This window comes from Colias croceus, chromosome 22, assembly GCF_905220415.1.
Source record: "Colias croceus chromosome 22, ilColCroc2.1".
Classification (NCBI taxonomy): Eukaryota; Metazoa; Arthropoda; class Insecta; order Lepidoptera; family Pieridae; genus Colias; species Colias croceus.
Window position 1 is genome coordinate 3708034 of NC_059558.1, and position 21031 is coordinate 3729064.

Below are 21031 nucleotides of genomic sequence, written 5' to 3' on the forward strand. Positions count from 1 at the left end.
TACCACACCAATTGATAAATAATATGTACTCTGATCCCAGTACGATCTGTACCGCGATAGCCATATGGATAATAAAACAATCAGATGACAGTAAAGCACGATTAAAAATCATACTTGTACAGTAGTTGTGAGTGCAATATTTACGTTTCAAAATAACATTTTTTTTTGGTACTGAAACGTAGGTAGATTCTCACGCACGCACGCTGATACGTGGTTGGCTGCCCCTTTTCTCATTCCCGAAAAATATCCTCTAAAATTACCAAAGATTCTTCCAATGATTGTACCATACGTTGGAAATTAACTTTAGTCAACAATTGACCACGCGCCAGGATACTTATTTCTAATACATCCTCATGCAAATCGTTAATTTTTATGAACATTGATTCTGTAAATAAAAAAAATGAAAAGATTACTTTACCTAATTTTATTAAAAAGCTACTAACAAATAAAATTCTATCAAGAACTAAAGTGACCTTCTTTGGGCGTTTAATATAGTCTTGTAAAAGTTATACATAAAAATAAAATTTTATCATTTTCTTATTTTGTCGTAACTTCAATTCTAATTAAAAACATGAGTCTAACTATATAATTAATTAATAAAGAATAAATATAAAAGCTACAACTTACCTTTTGTGGGAACGCAAGAAGGATTTTTTAAAATGTCACAATTAACTGTTAATAGTGTCTTGTTTGACATCAAATAATAAACATCTACCCTCAGTTGTAAAATTTTATTTAGTATATTCACATAAAATATTTAAGCACCTGAAGTGGACTCTGGGAAGACATGGGTTAAAAAGTTAAATAAATAAGTACAATTAAAAACCCCACCAACATCATATTATTTAATTTTTAATTATAAATTTGCAAGAAGCGTTAAACATGTAAATTGATTTGATTTTAATGAAGTCTCATAGATGGCGCTGTTTCAAATTTGTCTTTATACTACTAAGATTCATTAAACTGTTTCTCTGCCAAAATTACGTAAATGACGTAGTTTTTATAGTGTAAAGCTAGATAATAGCGTGGCTTACCCAAAAACAACATTTAAACATGAGTCTTTAGATTGTACGCTGTGTAATACACGGAATACGTTAAAAAAATAAAGGTTCACAGCTCCTCCCCCGGAGGTGATAGCATGATAATGTGTATATAAAAGCCTCACCCGACCTGTTAGTAATATTCATGCAAAATTTGAAGTCAATCTATGCGGTACTTTTCGAGATTAGCTCGGACAAATATACAGACAAACAGACAAACAGACAAACCGACAAACAGACAAACAGACAAAAATTCTAAAAACTATGTTTTTGGCTTCTATATCGATTATAGATCATGGATTATGTATTCTTTTAAAAAAATATTCAATGTACAGTTTTGACTTTCCTACGATTTTATTATATGTATAGATGGGACCGGAGCGTGGCTTGCCTTGTGTAAATTCGTAAGAGTTATATGAAGCGGTTTGGCGAGCAGATGAATGAAACATGCAGTAGCTTTTGAATATAAAATTGTGATTGGTTTTGTCATTGTTCGCATTAACAATTTTTAGTTTGTTTTTAATATTTGTATGGCATTTAATTATCTGAATATGTTGACAGTAAATCAATAAAATGACGAGGGAAGTTTTTTTTAGTAGCCGCCGAAGCCGAAATTAAAAATTAGCTGTTACCAATATTAATTCTGTAGTATATTAGTCATATTGTGTATTGTGTAGTGTGTATTGTGTAGTATATTAGTCATATTAGTGAGGGTAGACACAATTAATAATGTCACCGATCGTGTGTCAGTTTGTTGCCGGTGAATAAAAGTGATTGCATCATCCTTGTGTTTCAATCTAAATTAAGCCTCAAATACCATAATTGGCGACGAGGAAATAGTAATTCACACGTGAAAAAGTGCAAAGAATACAGTGAAATATGTCGTTTGTTGGAAATGCGTCATTTGGCAGCAATCTCACGTTCGACCACCACGCGCAAGAATGGAGTATATTCATTAGTCGTTTTAAGCAGTATTGCACGGCTAACAGCATTGATGACAATTCAGACAAAGCCGGGGTGAAGCGCCGCGCGTTGTTGTTGACAGCGTTGGTAGAAGACACTTATCGCGTCGCTAAAGATTTAGTATTTCCTTCGGATTTAGAAAACATCGAGTACGCTACACTCATACAGAAGTTAAACGATCATTTTATCTCGAAGAGAAGTACTTTTGCTGAAAGATATTTGTTTTATAAGGCTGAACAAAGACCGGGGGAAGATTTAACTGAATGGGCGGCGCGAGTACGACATTTAGCGCAACATTGTGGCTTTAAGAACGAATTGGACACAGCACTACGTGATAGATTCGTATTGGGTCTAGTAAATGCCAAAGAAAAAGAAAAGTTATTCGCGGAGAATATCGATAATTTGTCTTTCAACAAGGCGTTGGAGATGGCATTAAGCGTGCAGTGTGCCCGCTTGGCATTGCAAAGTGCTGATTCGGCATCATCGGCGAGTTTGCAGCCGGGAGTCGAACGCGGTCCGGTTGGTGTGTTCGCCGTCCGTCCCAGCGCCCCCGGGAGGGCGGCCCGGGGCTCCAACTTCAGTGAGAAAGTGTTATGTGTAGTGTGCGGTGGTAAAGGCCATTCAAAAGAGCAGTGTCGTTTTAAAAGTTATAATTGTAATAAGTGCGGTAAACAAGGGCATTTACAACGAGTTTGTAACGTTAATGTTAAGCGTAATAATTATGTAGAAATGCACGGCGAGGACTCTGAAGTTGGTGAGTTATTTAATATTAAATGTTTAAATGGAGAACCTATGCGTCTTTCGGTATTGTTGGATTCGATAAAGTTTATTTGTGAAATCGACAGCGGTAGTGCAGTATCCGTTTTGCCATATCTTATTTATGAAAAATATTTTAAACGTAAACGGTTGTTACAACCGAGTAGTGTGGTGTTTAATTGTTATAACGGGACTAGAATTAACCCATTAGGTTATATCTGTATGAACGTTACCTATGATAATATCGTTAAACCGATTAAATTTTTTATTGTTAATACACACAAAAACCAACCGATACTTTTAGGCCGTGATTTTATTTCTATTTTTAGTTTGGAGTTTATTAGTTCGTGTAACTACAACAGTTTAGAATCAAACGGACTTGCAGATAATATTTTAAATAAATATTCTGTACTTTTTAGTGATACCTTAGGTACGTTTAATAAATATAAAGTGACTTTAAAAATCAAACCAGGGAGTCAATTGAAATTTTTTAAACCTAGACCGGTGCCGATTCCATTGAAAACTAAAGTGGAGGCGGAATTAAATCGTTTACTTGATTTAGGTATTTTGGAAAAGGTTGATTACTCTGATTTTGCAACACCTATCGTTCCCGTTTTAAAACCCGACGGTAATATAAGAATTTGTGGGGATTTTTCAGTAACTTTAAACAAAGTGTTGTATATCGATAATTATCCTCTGCCTAGGATCGAAGATATTTTTTCTAAATTACACGGAGGGTTAGAATTTTCTAAGCTAGATCTTTCTAGGGCTTACAATCAATTATTATTAGATAATTCCAAAGAATTGACATGTATCAACACTCATTTGGGTCTCTTTCGATACAATAGACTGGTTTTTGGTTTATCGAATGCTCCGTGCATTTTTCAGCGTACTATGGATCAGTTATTGGTGGGTATTGAGGGAGTTTGCGTCTTTTTGGATGATATTTTGATAACGGGTCCTACAAAAGCATTGCATTTGCAGAGATTGGAGTTGGTTTTGAGTAGATTGCAGGATGCGGGTTTACGTGTAAAACGAGAAAAATGTAAATTATTTCAGACGTCTATCGAATATCTCGGTTTCATCATAGATAAAAACGGTCTACATAAATCAAAACAAAAGGTTGAAGCTATTGTAAATGCAAGTTGCCCAAAGAATGTTAGTGAGTTGAAATCTTTTCTAGGTATGGTAAATTATTATAGATGTTTCATACCAAACACGTCGAGTGTTTTGGATCCGTTACAGATGTTACTAAAAAAAGATACAAAATGGTTTTGGGGCCGTGAACAGAATGAGGCGTTTTGTAGAATTAAACAAGAATTATCATCGGATCGGGTGCTGGCCCACTTCGACCCCGAGCTGTGTACGATAGTGACGGCGGACGCGGGGCCGGCGGGGCTGGGCGCCGTGCTGGCACAGCGGCAGCCGGACGGCGCTGAGCGGGTCGTGGCGTATGCGTCGCGGTCGTTGTCGCCCGCGGAGCGTAATTATGCGCAGATTCAGAAAGAGGCATCTGCTATAGTTTTTGCAATAAAAAAATTCCATCATTATTTGTACGGTCGTACTGTTCCTTTCACTTTACGAACTGATCATAAGCCTTTGTTGTCGATATTTGCATCAAAAAAGGGTATTCCCGAACTCGCTGCGAACCGTTTGCAGCGTTACGCGTTGTTTTTATCGGCATACAATTTTAATATCGAATATATTAAAAGCAATAACAATGTTGCAGATTTTTTGTCTCGATCGGTTCTAGAAACTCCGTCTGAATCTGAATGTGATTTAAATACAACCGACTCGTGTTCATACGTTAATTGTATTGCGAATTTATTTTTAAAACCTATGTATATCTTTTAACGAAATTAAGAGCGCCACTGAAAATGATAATATTTTCCTTAAAATTATAAATTTCATTAAGCACGGTTGGCCTAAAAAGCTTGCGGATGTAGATTTAAAACCGTATTTTATGTGTAGAAATGAACTTTCATATGAAGATGGTTGCATTATGCGCGGCCATAAAATTGTAATTCCTACCATTTTACGTGAACGTTTATTGAATGAATTGCATAGTTCTCATTTTGGAATTGTTAAAACTAAGAATGAAGCGCGCACTCGTATGTGGTGGCCTAACATCGACAAGCATATTGAGCAGAAAATTGGTTCATGTAGTATTTGCAATGTTTTTCGTAGCAGCCCCCCGCGCGCGCCCCTCGCTCATTGGTCCTACCCCGAGCGTCCTTGGGAGCGCATTCATTTAGATATGTTTTCGTTGAACAATAAAATTTTTTTAGTAGCAGTTGATGCATATTCTAAATGGGTAGAATGTTTTATTATGTCAACGACAGATAGTGAAGCTGTGGTATTGAGAGTCAGTGAAATGTTTAGTAGATTTGGTTTAGTTAAAGTTATAGTGACGGATAATGGAACTAATTTTTGTTCAGCTTATTTTGAAAATTTTTGTCAACGCAATGGAGTAAAACATGTAACGATTGCACCGTACCACCCAGCGTCTAACGGTCAGGCCGAAAATACTGTGAAAACATTTAAACGCAGCATTCAGGTGATTTTAAACGAAGGCAGCTCCAAAATGTTGGTTGATAAATTATACGAATATTTATTTAATTATAGAAATTCGGCTCACTGCACTACCGGTGCCTCTCCCGCAGAGTTGATGTTTGGCCGTAAGTTACGTTGCCGTTTAGATTTACTTTGTGAACGTAGTGCGGTGGCTGGTGGCAATTCACCAACCTCAGAGTCTTTGTCAAGTATTGTTATGGATAATGTTAATGCTAAACAGATTTCACAAAGTAACGCCTATGGGGGTCATCGTAAAATTATATTTAAAACCGGAGATGAAGTTTTGTTTAAACACTATTATAAAAATGGAACCAAACATACATATAAATTTGGTATAATTAAAAAAAACATTGGCTCAAGGATGTATTTGGTTTATGTACCAGAACAAAATGTCTACGTTCGCAAACATATAGATCAAATTTTGATTTATAAGGGTTCTAAAAAATACAATGAACATGTGTCTGATGATGTGAGTTGCTTCGGGGACTACACTACTAATGGGGTGACTGAATCTTCAGTTCCTGTGGATACGGAACAAGATTCACCACAATTGCAGGGGGTTCCTCATGACTCAAACGTCTTGTCATCGCCAGCTCCTCAACAAGAGCAGGTAGAGGAGGAGAGGAGTGAATCGGTACCAGTTGGCTCAGATTCTGAAGGAAGTTCTGTCGCTACTGGCGTGAGTTCTCCTTCCGCCCCTATAGACCCTCGGAGTGACGATCAGTTGACACCTCGTAGATATCCCTTGCGTATACGTAAAAAACGTAAATTTTTGTAATACCTAGTCATTAAGTTGTAACTAAAGGTGGAGGGATTGTAGTATATTAGTCATATTAGTGAGGGTAGACACAAATAATGTCACCGATCGTGTGTCAGTTTGTTGCCGGTGAATAAAAGTGATTGCATCATCCTTGTGTTTCAATCTAAATTAAGCCTCAAATACCATAAAGCACATCATCGGATTAATTAAAATTGTAAATGCAAGCCTAATATCGTAACCTTAACATTTGCAGATATTCAGCAAGCGTGTAGACACTACATTATGTTAATAAATTAAAGTTTACGTTAAGAGGCCTACACCACCGAAACTAGCGCCACCGAACATTTTATTTTTTTACTCCTTAACCAGATCAAATTTAAAAAAGCTAGCTCGGTACTTTGCTAGTATATTACTTGTAGTATTTTTGGTATTACTTTTCACTATTCTAACTGTTCATTATTCTAGAGAACTTTTGATTACCGCCAAAAGTGGCCACTTTTGGCGGTAATCAAAAGTTCTCCTAATTTACCGAATGCAAAATAATGAAAAGTAATACCAAAAATACTACAAGTAATATACTAGCAAAGTACCGAGCTAGATTTTTTAAATTTGATCTGGTTTAGGAGTAAAAAAATAAAATGTTGGGGGGGCGCTAGTTTCGGTGGTGTAGTCGCCTTAACAGTGATTCATTTTGTAACGTGTTGTCATGGCATTCATAATACAATGTTACCAAGATTGCTAATGACTAGAATTAAGGTAAACAGCAAATATAGTTTTATTTTTGGGTCTTTCGTAAAACTGCTGTTCAAACACCACAATCTAGTTTTTCTTGTGTTTTATTTTACACGATTATTGAACTATAATATAATGAATAAATCCCGTTTAAAATCCGTTAAAATGTTTAATTTCTAAATTCACTACATTAGGTATTATATTAATGTTTTTTTCTTCTTCTCTTTTTTGCCGCAATCAATATAGGTACATCATATTATATAACTAGTTACTTCGCGAACCTATTTTTAAACGAAGTCAATCAAGTCAAGGATATAAACATTTCGGCATTTATAAATAAAAAACCATTTACGTTCTATATATTTTTATTTAAACCGTGAACTCATCCTTTTTCCTTAAGTCCGAAACCCCGACTTAATTATCTATACTATTATTATAAAGCTGAAGAGTTTGTTTGTTTGAACGCGCTAATCTCGGGAACTTCTGGTCCGATTTGAAAAATTCTTTCGGTGTCAGATAACCCATTTATCGAGGAAGGATATATAGGTATATCACCACGCTAAGACCAACAGGAGCGGAGCAATGCGGGTAAAACCGCACAGCACAGCTAGTTATCAATAAGATTATTCACAGTGACTAATAACATTAGACTATTTCTTATTATGATTTTTTGTGCGCCGTCATTGTGGTAAAATATCAAATGAAATAACGTGACTATCGAGATTAAACGTGTTTTACGATTTATTTTACAATCCGGAACAAGCATATTTTTATTTATGTATGGCAAAAACTTGATTCGGCATATAAGTTATTCAACCAATTTTTTCAATTTATCTGGAAGATATAAAGCTGTATGCAAAGTTAATTTGCATTAAGTCTGTAAATAAAGTTAATTAATTAATAGTTTTATGGAAAATTTGTTTACCAATTCCGGTCGAATGACGTTCGTAAAAAAAGTTTAAAATATTATTGACCTTTCTTAATAAAGGTTGGTTTGTATAGTGTGCAGGGCCGTCTTAGACTATGCCGGGGCCCTTGGGCACACAAGAATTGGGGGCCCCTTTGAAATATAAAGAAATCAAACTAGGTACGCAAATTTTTTCCCACAATTATATATGTTTTTGCCCTAAATTGAAACTTAAAGAAGTAATAAGAAAACTTAAAGAAAATTTCTATGTAAAATTTTTGCTCCATTTTTTTATACATTTTACAAAAAAGTTACTTCTGACCAATCTTGTATTATAATATGGTCTTTTGAGGAAACTTTTTTTCCTTATTTTTTTTTATATAATTCATTTGAAACGCTGCTGCTGTAATGGCGCTCCAAAGTTGACTTTAATTAAATTTAATTAAGAAATATTTTAAGAATTACTTTTTCAAATTACCTTTCTCTTTGAATTTATATTTTAGGTTTTATGGCAGTCAAATGCTTTATAAATAAAATATAAATTCAACAAAAAAGGTCGTGTTCCATCGTTACAATATTGTATTCACTGAAAAGTGCTTCATATTGGTTGAGATGGTTGTTAAATCATCTCAATAGATGGCGTGCGGTGTGTCCCTTAAGACACATAAAACTGAAGGAATAGAATAAATTCGGTTGCTCCGGCGGGTCACGAGTGGCTGAGTTGGTCAAGCATCCGCCCCGGAATGGCGCGAAGGATGCGGGTTCGAGTCCCGCCTCGTGATCGAATTTTTTCTATTTTTTATAAATTTATAACTTTCTCTTTTTCAAATTTATCTTTTAATTTGCATCTGGATTTTTTCTTTCGTAGCCGTTTCATATTGATCAAAATTATTGCGTGCGTTATTAACATAATTTATTCAAAGCCTAGGCAAATGGCAAAAGTCAAAACGCTTGTCATCTATTCGTATAGAAATGGTCCGGTGTGAACAGAGTTCACTAAATTCTAGGACCTTCAAAACTACAAAATTTCATATCCAGCAGAAAATTAGTAAAATTGTTCAAAGGAATAAGGATTACTAAAAATAAAATTCAAAATTAACTGTCATTCCGGTACGTGAATTAAAAAACATATTCCAGGTTATAAATAAATAAAAAAATAGGTGATTTCGCGATTTATACTGAAACGATAAGTTTTATCATAAAATCATTTAGGTGTGAAGTGATTTAAGAAACGTGTGCATATTATAAGGATGGGATGAGTTTATAAATCGTTATATCTTAGAAATCGGTAGGAAGCTACATCTTAGGAAAATAATGTATTGATTCTTTTGTATAGATAATTTTATGATCTACAATTTGGGTAAAAGTGGTTATATGATAAAACTTACCGTTTCGGTAAAAATCACGAAAAACCTATATCTGTTGACTTTTAGGAAAAAATTTTTTCGTAGTAACAGAAGGTCGGGAAATTTTAATATATTTTTGAAGTGAAACTTCTTTAGGCGCGTTGAGAGTAAAATTTCAAGGTCGCATCATAACAATACCGTAACGTCATGGAGTAATTCAACGATTTTGGTATCTTATAATCTTGCCAAAGAAGTGGGCTATTTAGCACCGAAATAATTTTTCAAATCGGAACAGTAGTTCCCGAGATTAGCGCGTTCAAACAAAAAAACAAACTCTTCAGCTTTATTATATTAAGTATAGATTGTGTTTTTAATAATTTCACCAAATTTCGACTGGATGGGAATTTTGGTCGTGGTCGTCGTCGTCCTCGGTAGTGTGACCGAAACATTAGCAAAACGTCATAAGCTTATATCAATTAGTATCAATAGTGGATTCTATTCTCTAGCGTTTCTGTCACTTGTCTAGAGGCCCAGAGATTAAAGTTTTGTCACAACGCCCTTGTATGCTATTCTGTAAACTTAGACTTGTTAGTAATTTTCATAAATCTCAAAATAATTCAAGTAAAAATATATTATATTACGTTAATAAGTAAATAAATAATTCGAGTAAATGTCTGATAAGTTAATTATAATGGTGTTCGAATCACTCGAATTATTCCATGTAATAACCTTGTAATAACATAGATGTTTTGATTCGAATAAATCTGAAAATGATCTGACGTTCTGGCAATAAAAAGCTGTATTGCTTTTTAATAAAATATTTTGAGATTTATGTGAGAAAAATTGTCAGTCCTACATCTCCTCCAGGGGGGCCCCCTGACGATGGGGGGCCCTGGGCACTGGCCCCCTGTGCCCCTATGGTAAAGACGGCACTGAGTATGTAACGAATAAAACTTGCAAATAATTGTTCAATGGGTTACTGATTGATAGAGACCGCAGAAAGTAATGAGGTACACGTATTAAATTAAAGGTCTTATAACTTGTCAACGATAGTAACCTCATACAGATAATAGATATGTACAGTTACATTGCTACTACATCTGTGTGTAAGCACAGGCAACAAAGCTTGACAAAAAAACTTGATACATCACGAGCGAGGGCATAATTAAGAGTTAAGTTGTATGGAGCTAAATTGTTATTGGTTTATTCAGGTACTTCGTGGAATAGAACATACATTTATTATTTTATACTAGCTTCCGCCCGCGACTCCGTCCGCGCGGAAAAATGAAGATTTATTTTTTTCTACGTAATTTTCCGGGATAAAAAGTATCCTATTTTATGCCCAGGATAATAAGGTATAATTATACCAAGTTTCATCGAAATCGAACCGTTAGTTTTCACGTGATGCCTGAACATACAGACAGACAGACAGACAAAAATTTTTTTAATCACATATTTGGGTTTGGTATCGATCCAGTAATTCCCCTGCTATTTATTTTTTCAATATTTTCAATGTACAGAATTGACCCTTCTACAGATTTATTATATGTATAGATTCTCGAGATTACAAAATGTTAAGTCCCGTGTCTTATCTGTGGAAAACTGTTTCACTAAACGATTTTCTGTACGGACAATTAGGTGATCAGCCTTGTGTCCTGCAAGATACAATAGACACATAAGACACAAGGGACATTTTTTATATTTTGTCTGTTCCCACCGGGAATCGAACCTAGCAGCCCTGGGCTAACCAAAGTACCGAGAGAGCGGTCATTGAAGACTAATAAGACTCAATTAAATGTTTCGATTCGAGACCTACAAATGTAGTGAAAGTTAAAATATTGTAGGGTAATTGCGCCAGTTCGCGTCCACTTAGTGCAGTTGGAAAGTTTGAAGTAGAAAATAAAAATGTTCCAGAATAAATTTCAACCCAAAATTTATGTAACGTGTTCATTACATAGTCTATTATAAGATTTACTTTCAATTGTGTTGGAAATATCATGTGGTTTTTATTTATCTAGACAAATAGCAGAATTAGGCGTTTTACCCAGTTCGCGTCCAAAAATTCCAGTTTGCGTCCACCCGTGGACCAGTTCGCGTCCACCAGCTTAGAAAAGGAATTTAGAGTGTATTGGGTGATATTTTATCAGATAAATGCAAATAAAAATTAGATTTTAATAAATTATTTATTTACGAATATAGTTATTTAATAAAAACCGGCCAAATGCGAGTGGGACTCGCACACCGAGGGTTCCGTATTAACCTGCTTTTTTTTTCATATGTTTTAACTGTTAATGATTATTTTTTTCAATATTTCCCTTATTCGTGCTATAAAACGTTGCTTCGTACCAAACTTTAAGTGTCTGTGTTCACGTAAATAACCCTGTAGGTTTTGATTCCCTAGCGAATGTCGAAATTTGCGAAAATTTGAAGCATAAACGGCTGTATCTTTTGAATTCTTTGGCTTATAAGTTTGATTTTTTCACTGCTTCAAGGGACCGTAGACTTGAGTATTCAGTATAAATTTCAGCTTTATACCTGAACGCGTTACTGAGAAAAAGGGACTTGACAGAAAGACAGACCGGCAGACGGACATATATAGTCGGACGGATATAAAAGTGATCCTACAAGGATTCCGGTTTTTCCTTTTGAGGTTCGGAACCCTAAAATCAACATTATTATTAATATAATTCACTGTAAGGAAACTGGAAAATCTTATTTATATTTATCTTCTCATCATTAATAGAACTAAAAATTAACAAAAAACAACGTTATATTATAAACGTTATTTAATTTTATAAATAAAATAAAAATAGTTCCTAATGAATTAAATTTCTTTTTGTTTATATTATTTTCTTAACCACAGACTTACCTATTGACTCTCATTCTCAAAGATACTAGTCTCATTCTTAGAATACCCATTTTAAAATGAAAAAAAATAGCATAAAAATTTGCTAATTTGAATGAAAATTTAAATTATCAACTTGTGGTCTCAGTCAAAAATTTACAATCTATTTTTACCCGACTGCCAAAGAAGGAGGGTAATGTTTTTCGAGTGTATGTAAGTATGTATGTATGTCTTTTCCTTTGTGACCACCTGTAGCCTAAACGGCTTGATGGATTTTGATGTATGAGGTATCGTTAGATTTGTCTTGATTACGGGAGTGTCATAGGATACATTTTATCCTAAAAGTCCCACGGGATAAAGACATAATAATATTTTTTCTAAATTTCCCTTTAAAAAAATATGTATGCGGTATCATTAGATTCATTTCAATCACGGGAGTAATTAATATAGGATTTTTACTCTTTTTTTAGTGTGCAGTCGGGTATTTTGTTTTTTTAATAATTATCAACACTTGTAAATTACATATTTTAACAAACAATTCATTGCTACGTAATGAAAAACAATGTGGACGCAATATGTTCTATTGTTATGCACTATAGGTATAGTTTGCGCCCACCGTGGACGCAAAATGGAAGTTGTGCAAATTCGGTGTAGTAATTCGCGTCCACCTTATTTTAGCTATTAATTGTAAAAGAAATAAGCTGATTCATAATCCATACTATTCCATGTTTTGTTAGCAAAGTAAAGAAACAGTTACATATTCAAAAATTCACATTTAATAATAAGATACTTACCGTCAAACGCGACGCTGCGCACTATTTTTTTCTCAAAATCCCGCGCGTTTTAGCTCTCTCGTTTAATAGCCAAAATTAAATATTTTTTTAAAATAGGATAGGCGGTGCACAGGCATATTTTGAATATGAGTGCATGTCTCTTATACATTGAGGTATTATCGGAAATTTTTCTTATTACAATTTTACAGAAAGTATACTTATTTTCGCGTATTTTCTAAAAGATATCCGCAAAATGGACGCGAATAGGCAGGTGGACGCGAACAGGCGCAATGACCCTATGTCATATGATGGGGAATTTCCTATACACTGCGGAAAGATTTTGATTACAATTCTGCCAGTTCGTTTACAGGAAGTAAATAATTTATTTTAATGACATATTATTATTATGTTAGGTACTTACTTATTTGTTTATGAGGCATTGTGATTAGTGAGATGTATCTTTTGTCATTAATATTGAAAAGTGAGGACTGAATTAAATAATTTTTAAATACCTAGGTAGTTCTATTTACACGCAGTCTATGGTCAGTTATTTCAAGGTAAAATATATCGAAAGGAAACTGATTTAAACGTAAATAACAGACTGAACTGCATGACATGTGATTTAAAAGTAACCTTTAGATACTTATTCCGTATTTAGCTTTATTTTTTATATTTTAATATATTCAATGCTACCTACCTATCCATTCTAAGAAGGGTCTAAACTCCAAGATCTCGTTTGGAAATTTTTGATCTATAAAAAGAAGCGAAGGCATTTGCAAAGTAGGTACCTACTATACCTAGTCATTTAAAGACTTCTTTATATTAATTAACTCTAGAGTACATGAAATAGTTGAGTTTTCAAGAGGGGAAATCTCGCCTAAGATACTCATGGCTCCCGGCTAAGAAGTTGGGTTGTTGAGGAAGTGATTATGAGGAAGAGGAGGAGGAAGAGGATGAGGAAGCGGAAGAGGAATCCTCAACAACCCTACTAAGAAGTCGTGGGTTATGTCGGATTTCCACCGACTAAAAAGCTTCTAGGTACCTATATACTTTTTGTCTGAACACACCCAGTAAGTATTGAAACTTGTATCTATTAAATAATAAAATAATATGAAATATGTGTAACAAGAAAACCATTTCAATTGTGTAACTTGTCAAGGTTTTGCGTTAATACCTAGTTCACTAGAAATAAATGTTATAAAATATTATTAACACTACAGTGACATAGGTATTTAATGTGATTATCACATTGAACAAGAAACAATTAATATCTAGATTAAATCACATATCGATCACTACCATGATGAAATCAAATACCTAAATAATTACTTAAAATAAATTACCTACTTCGCAGAGACTTTTGTTTTGAAAGTTTTTATTCTAATCGTGTGCCTATTCAATGAAAGCCTTATTTATAATATTATAAAGAGGAAAACTTTGTTTGTTTGATTGTAATGAATAGGCTCATAAACTACTGGACCGATTTTAAAAATTATTTCACCATTCGAAAGCTACATTACCCATGAGTAATAAAGGCTAGGTTTTATCCAGGAAATCCCACGGGAACGGGAACTGTGCGGGTTTTTCTTTGAAAACGCGGGCGAAGCCGCAGGTGGAAAGCTAGTCTATAATATCATAGTAATCCAAGCTTTCCGTTTACCTACAAAGGCTACAAAAATATTTATAACTAGCTGTGCCTCGCAGTTTTACCCGCATTGCTCCACTCCTAATTTTGGTCAGATAATTTGCAAAATCTTGTCACAAAGAAACAACAAAGGTAACAAAACATTGTTTGCTTATCAGAAAGACTTTCTATAAGATTTTTGTACATTACAAGTTTTTACTTCAGACTTCTCTTATTTGGTACTCTTTTATTGAAATCTATCCAAGTAATAAAAAAGATTATAGGTACCTAAGTAGAAATAAGCTAAAAATAAACAACAAACGTTTCATAAAATAGGGTAAGTTGTTTTTTGTATATAGCGCAGGTGGTGTCACAAAGAAGACCCTAATTTTGACATCTGGTACAACAAAGAGTTTTTGTTTGTCCAAAATCCTTTATTTATGTTCACAAAATGTCTGTAGGGCTGTCGACCGGGACATTTTTAATATTTTTTTAGTTTGCTAAGTTATGTTTTTTTTTTGATTTAAGAAAGGTGAAACATACTTGGATCTATTTCACGAATGAATAAATTAATATACAAGCGTAATATGTTACACATTTAAATAAGAATGTACCTAAATATTTAATTTCAATTTACTGAATTATAGGTATTGTATAATTTATAAGACCAGATTCATTGTGATATAAACCTGATGTCTAATTACCTACTACTTACATACTATATTTTTATTTTCATTATAATTTTTGATTGAAGTTTTTATGTAAGTTTCTTCGTATAATTTTATTAAGTTTATTAACATTTTAACCACTCCTTTTATTCAACTATTATTAGCCGTTCACAATATATTTTTTGTGCTCACATACTGAGCAATGATTAGTGATTACATAGGGTCATTGCGCCTGTTCGCGTCCACCTGCCTATTCGCGTCCATTTTGCGGACATCTTTTAGAAAATTCACGAAAATAAGTATACTTTAAGTAAAATTGTAATAAGAAAAATTTCCGATAATACCTCAATGTATAAGAGACATGCACACATATTCAAAATATGCCTGCAGACCGCCTATCCTATTTAAAAAAAATAGTTAATTTTGGCTATTAAATGAGAGAGCTAAAACGCGCGGGATTTTGAAAAAAAAATAGTGCGCAGCGTCGCGTTTGACGGTAAGTATCTTATTGTTAAATGTGAATTTTTGAATATGTAACTGTTTCTTTACTTTGCTAACAAAACATGGAATAGTATGGATTATAAATCAGCTTATTTCTTTTACAATTAATAGCTAAAATAAGGTGGACGCGAATTACTACACCGAATTTGTACAACTTCCATTTTGCGTCCACGGTGGGCGCAAACTATACCTATAGTGCATAACAATAGAACATATTGCGTCCACATTATTTTTCATTACGTAGCAATGAATTGTTTGTTAAAATATGTAATTTAAAATAGATTGTAAATTTTTGACTAAGACCACAAGTTGATAATTTAAATTTTCATTAAAATTAGCAAATTTTGATGCTATTTTTTCATTTTAAAAGGGGTATTCTTTGAATGAGACTTGATCATCAATTTGATATCCGTCCGTCAGTATGTCCGTCTGCCGGTCTTTCTTTCTGTCAAGACCCTTTTTCTCAGTAACGCGTGGAGGTAAAAAGCTGAAATTTATATTGAATACTCAAATCTACGGTCCCTTGAAGCAGTGAAAAAATCAAACTTATAAGCCAAAGAATTCAAAAGATACAGCCGTTTATGCTGCAAATTTTCGCAAATTTCGTCATTCGCAAGGGAATCAAAACCTACAGGGTACTTTTACGTGAATACAGACACTTGAAGTTTGGTACGAAGCAACGTCTTATAGCACAAATAAGGGAAACATTGAAAAAATAATCATTTACAGTTAAAACATACGAAAAAAAACAGGTTAATACGGAAGCCTCGATGTGCAAGTCCCACTCGCATTTGGCCGGTTTTTATTAAATAGCTATATTCGTAAATAAATAATTCATTAAAATCTAATTTTTATTTGCATTTATCTGATAAAATATCACCCAAAACACTCTTAATTCCTTTTCTAAGCTGGTGGACGCGAACTGGTCCACGGGTGGACGCAAACTGGAATTTTTGGACGCGAACTGGGTAAAACGCCTAATTCTGCTATTTGTCTAGATAAATAAAAACCACATGATATTTCCAACACAATCGAAAGTAAATCTTAAAATAGACTATGTAATGAACACGTTACATAAATTTTGCGTTGAAATTTGTTCTGGAACATTTTTATTTTCTCCTTCAAACTTTCCAACTGCACTAAGTGGACGCGAACAGGCGCAATTACCCTAGGTAGGTATGATGTGACTTGTGAGCGCAAAAAAGTAATGATTATGAATCTATTATAAAGTCTACCAAAATCGGTTCTCCAGGGAAAATACGTGGCAACCCTATCATATGAGCTTTTTCTTATTTGTTTGTAAGTTTTTAAATAAATAATATTAGTTAATTGATAAAGTTTTATAATTAAATAAATAACTAGGTACCTATAACATTATACAATCGAAACTTTATTACCAGTATCTATATTATAATTTAGCTGTTATCTAGGTACCTTCTTAATTATTTTAATTTCAAATGTTTTACATAATGAATGCGTTTTGTGGAAAGACAAATTAGAATATACATATTTTAATTATTATACTTACATGACGGATGTCTAATCCTTAATTCCACTTTTAAACACACGAATATTTCACAACCCGGAATAAATTTGACCTAAAGCTTTCTCTTTCGAATTTTGTTAAAAACAACCGAAACGTATTATAAATTGTAGTTTTATTACTATATTTCGTATATTTTACTGCAATAATAAGTTTTAAGTAAAGAACGCGTGATTTGTCGTAAAAAACATCGACAATGTGCGCGCGAAATAAAAACGCGTTTACGCACCCTTACGACTTTAAACAGACTGAAGCGACATCCAGCGAAGCGTGTTATAAACTATGGAAGTGTAAACATCGTAAAATACGCAGTGGTTGACATTTTGTAACGAAATTTTTGTGACGCGGGTCCAGGGTTGACGAACTTTACTTTTAATGAATGGGGATGAGTACTATTTTCGTTATAATCTATAAGAATGTTACCGTGTGTTAGTTGTTTATTGTTTGGCGCCTATTTTAAACAATATTATAGTAATTGTCTTAGGGGTGGCGAATATATTATAATCATTTTTGCAATGGCTTCTAATAAATTGATTGATTATTATTTATTATTATAGAATTATTATAATTAGTTGTAGGTAACTAAATATCTAATTATTATTGACATCAAAATATTTTAAATTAACTATATGGAAACTCAGGTGGATAAAAGTATGAAATTGATATTTAGTATTTTTAGGATTTAAGTTTTTATGTGGTCTAGGGAATTCACAATAAGTAGGTACAATCAATTATTAAAAAAAAATATACCTACCTCCAACCTACCTAATAGCTAGTTAACTAGGTACTTAGCTTTAATATTATCTAGATACAAATAAATTATGTTTTACTGTTTGTTGTAAATAATATTGTCATAGTTAACTAGGTATAAATTAATTTTATGAAAAACCTAAATATAGAATCCATATAGGTACCTAGGTAGGTCCTTATTATCCTACAGGCTATACAACGAAACGGCTGAACTTTTAATTTGTACTACAGAAGTAGGTACTAACTATTGTATATTCTGTGCCACAGATAATATTGTAAATAATACTTATACGTAGTATATTATTATTAGTCTGTGATAATAGGTACTATAATAGGTAAGTTAAGTACTCGGTTGTATCTATCTCTACTAACGAATACGACATTTTAAAATGAAAATCTTTTTACAAGTAGTGGGTGTACCTAGAATTTACATGGAAAATAAAGCATCTGTTAAAATATCGTTTTATGGTGTAGTAATTGTATGTCTTGCATGTTAATTAGTGGTTATTATTCTAACAATTATTTGGCAAAACACGTTCTGGCTATAAGATAGGTAGGTACTGTAATTCTAAACCTCTTCAAATAGGTATAATTGTTATAATAAGATCTTGAATAAGAAAAAAAGTCAAAAACTGAACGAAATTCCAAATAAAATTTAAACTTGTTTGTTTTAAGTATAAAAATATATCTGATAATCAAATTATTTACACAATTGGTAGGAAAATGAATATATGTAAAACAGGCAGTTATAGTTTTGTCTGTATCTGTTTATAGTTTTATAACTGAAAATATAGAACATATCTGTGCCCAAAACGATTGTATCCTTGTTTTTTTATAGAATACTCTTTGGCTTGTTTCATTTAGGATAAGTAGCCTAACATTTAGCATTAAATCCAAACTGAAAATTTATTATTAATGCGACTCACCCATTAATTGTATCACTATTTTTAAATCTAAGTTGTTACATGGTTGTTACCCAGTTGTTTTACTAGGAAAAAATATTATTACAAAAAATATGTATTGTTACACTATTGCCTAAATAATAATATTTTTTCAAGAAATGGTTAATATATTTTAATAATGTTGTAACAAAGATGGAATAAAATTCCAATTATTGAGCCTAGCAAAATTCTTAATACTGTTGTAGCGCACAATTATTATTAACTAGCCGCTCCGCACGGTTTCACCCCCGTGGCTCCTCTCCTGTTGGTCGTAGCGTGATGGTATATAGCCTATAGCCTTCCTCGATAAATGAGCTATCTAACACCGAAAGAATTTTTCAAATCGGACCAGTAGTTCCCGAGATTAGCGCGTTCAAACAAACAAACAAACTCTTCAGCTTTATAATATTAGTATAGATGAGATGCACAGAATATTATAAATCTCGAACAAAAAATTACGCCTGTTTAAATAATAGCAATTAGTTCCAGTGTTTGCTCATAATATTTATTCTAACAATAATCTGTATGTTTTAACATATCCTAAAATGGTCATGGAAAAATTATTTAAGGATCTGTTTAACTTCACCCACATAGTATTTAAGTCCAATGACATCATCAAAGGTATCGTAGTCAAAAAATATATTAAAATCTAATATTGTAATTACACTGTGTTGTCACTAATATTTCTTAAACGATTTCATAGTGTAGAGCCTAAATAGGGAAAAAGTCAAGGCTAATAAATATAATTTTATGGGCTTTTGTGAAAAATGTTTAATATTAAATTCTAAGCGATATTTTTAGATATTTTTTTGGAGAAAACTCTTTCAGTTCTCGGGATGAATAAACCTGAAATAAAACCATATTGATGTAGTAACATAGGTAAGATATTAGTAAATATATTAGCATCAATGAGAACAAATTGTAGAAAATTGGTAGCTGAAATAAATGGATAAAAGAAGTAATTAGTAATTACCCAAATTTTTTCCCCTTACAGATTTTACTTAAATGTCATGTTTGCAAAATAAATATCTTCTATAGGCGTAAGAAATCATTATCGTACTAAAAGCGTAACAGGCGTTATGGTTAGTTATCTCGGTGATCATACAAAAATTTCATGAGATTTTTGTAAACTACAGTAGGTACTAGGTATATATTTAATAATAAATCTATTCTTTATATATAGGTATATAAAGGTATATAAAGCTGAAGAGTTTGTTTGTTTGAACGCGCTAATCTCAGCAACTACTGGTCCGATTTGAAAAATTCTTTCGGTGTTACAATAGCGCATTTATCGAGGCAGGCTATATGCTATACCTAGCGGAGCACTGGGGGTGAAACCGCGGAGCGCAGCTAGTTTTTAATAATGGGGGAACCTCAAATAGCCATGAATATAAATACTACCTCAGAACATTATCTTCTCTAATATATAAAAATCAATGCCACTTTTCGTTGTAATTCCATAACTCGAGAACGGCTGAACCGATTTCGATAATTCTTTTTTTATTATATTCCTTGAAGTACGAGGATGGTTCTTATGTAGAGAAAACGTTAATATGTACCACGGGCGAAGCCGGGGCGGACCGCTAGTACGTTTTTATAAATACATACATAAAAATGAAACAAATTTGAATAGGTACATTATATTTAATTTTTTTTTATTACACGGTATATTTACAATTTTAAATAAGTATTTACATTTTTACTCCTACATACTTACATTAATTTAATTAAGTATTTAAAAGTTTAAAATTTAATTCATAAAACCTAATTAATATTAATTATTTATATTTGATGCATTTTCATGACTACCTACATTTGTTATAAATTATAATATACGACTCTAAAGACTCGGTATTTATTACTAAAATCTAAAATTACAATAATCAGCAAAATAAAACGTAGACAAGTATTTTATCAGCACCATTTAAATGCACTGTTTACGGATTCATAAAAATGTCAAAAAAAGTTATCAATAAATCATGTTCATATACTAAAATACTTATATAAAAATATATCTGACAAGAATTTTAACAAACAACTTCATACATATAGAAATAACCAAAGAAAATATAATTTATCAATATAAGTAAAATATCATTTTCGCAGTCTAGAAGTAAACATTGCTAATAGACAGGGACACGTAGAAAATTTGATTACCTTTTAATATTTTTTTTGGGTATCATCAATTGAGAATTTTATAAGCTAAAGGAAGAAAATTTGCTTGAAATAATAAATTATAATAATTGCTTAGACGTTACCAAGACATTTCAATTTTAATTGACAATAGGGAAGCGCTTGGCCACAATTT

At 32.8% G+C, this 21031-nt stretch overlaps 2 protein-coding genes across 2 annotated transcripts in view; one reads left to right on the forward strand and one right to left on the reverse strand.

Annotated features, from left to right (window-relative positions):
• LOC123701656 (facilitated trehalose transporter Tret1-like) overlaps window positions 1-17291 on the reverse strand; it is a 45843-nt gene extending 28552 nt beyond the window's left edge. The window contains exon 1 of the mRNA XM_045649142.1: window positions 17018-17291. The gene's annotated coding sequence lies outside the window, so the exon portion shown is untranslated. The remainder of the gene's footprint in view (window positions 1-17017) is intronic.
• LOC123701961 lies at window positions 1920-6241 on the forward strand. Its single transcript, XM_045649596.1, has 2 exons — window positions 1920-2757; window positions 5423-6241. The coding sequence occupies exons 1-2, from the start codon at window positions 1920-1922 to the stop codon at window positions 6109-6111; spliced, it is 1527 nt and encodes a 508-aa protein (XP_045505552.1). The 3' UTR covers window positions 6112-6241.
• Window positions 17292-21031: the final 3740 nt, after the last annotated feature.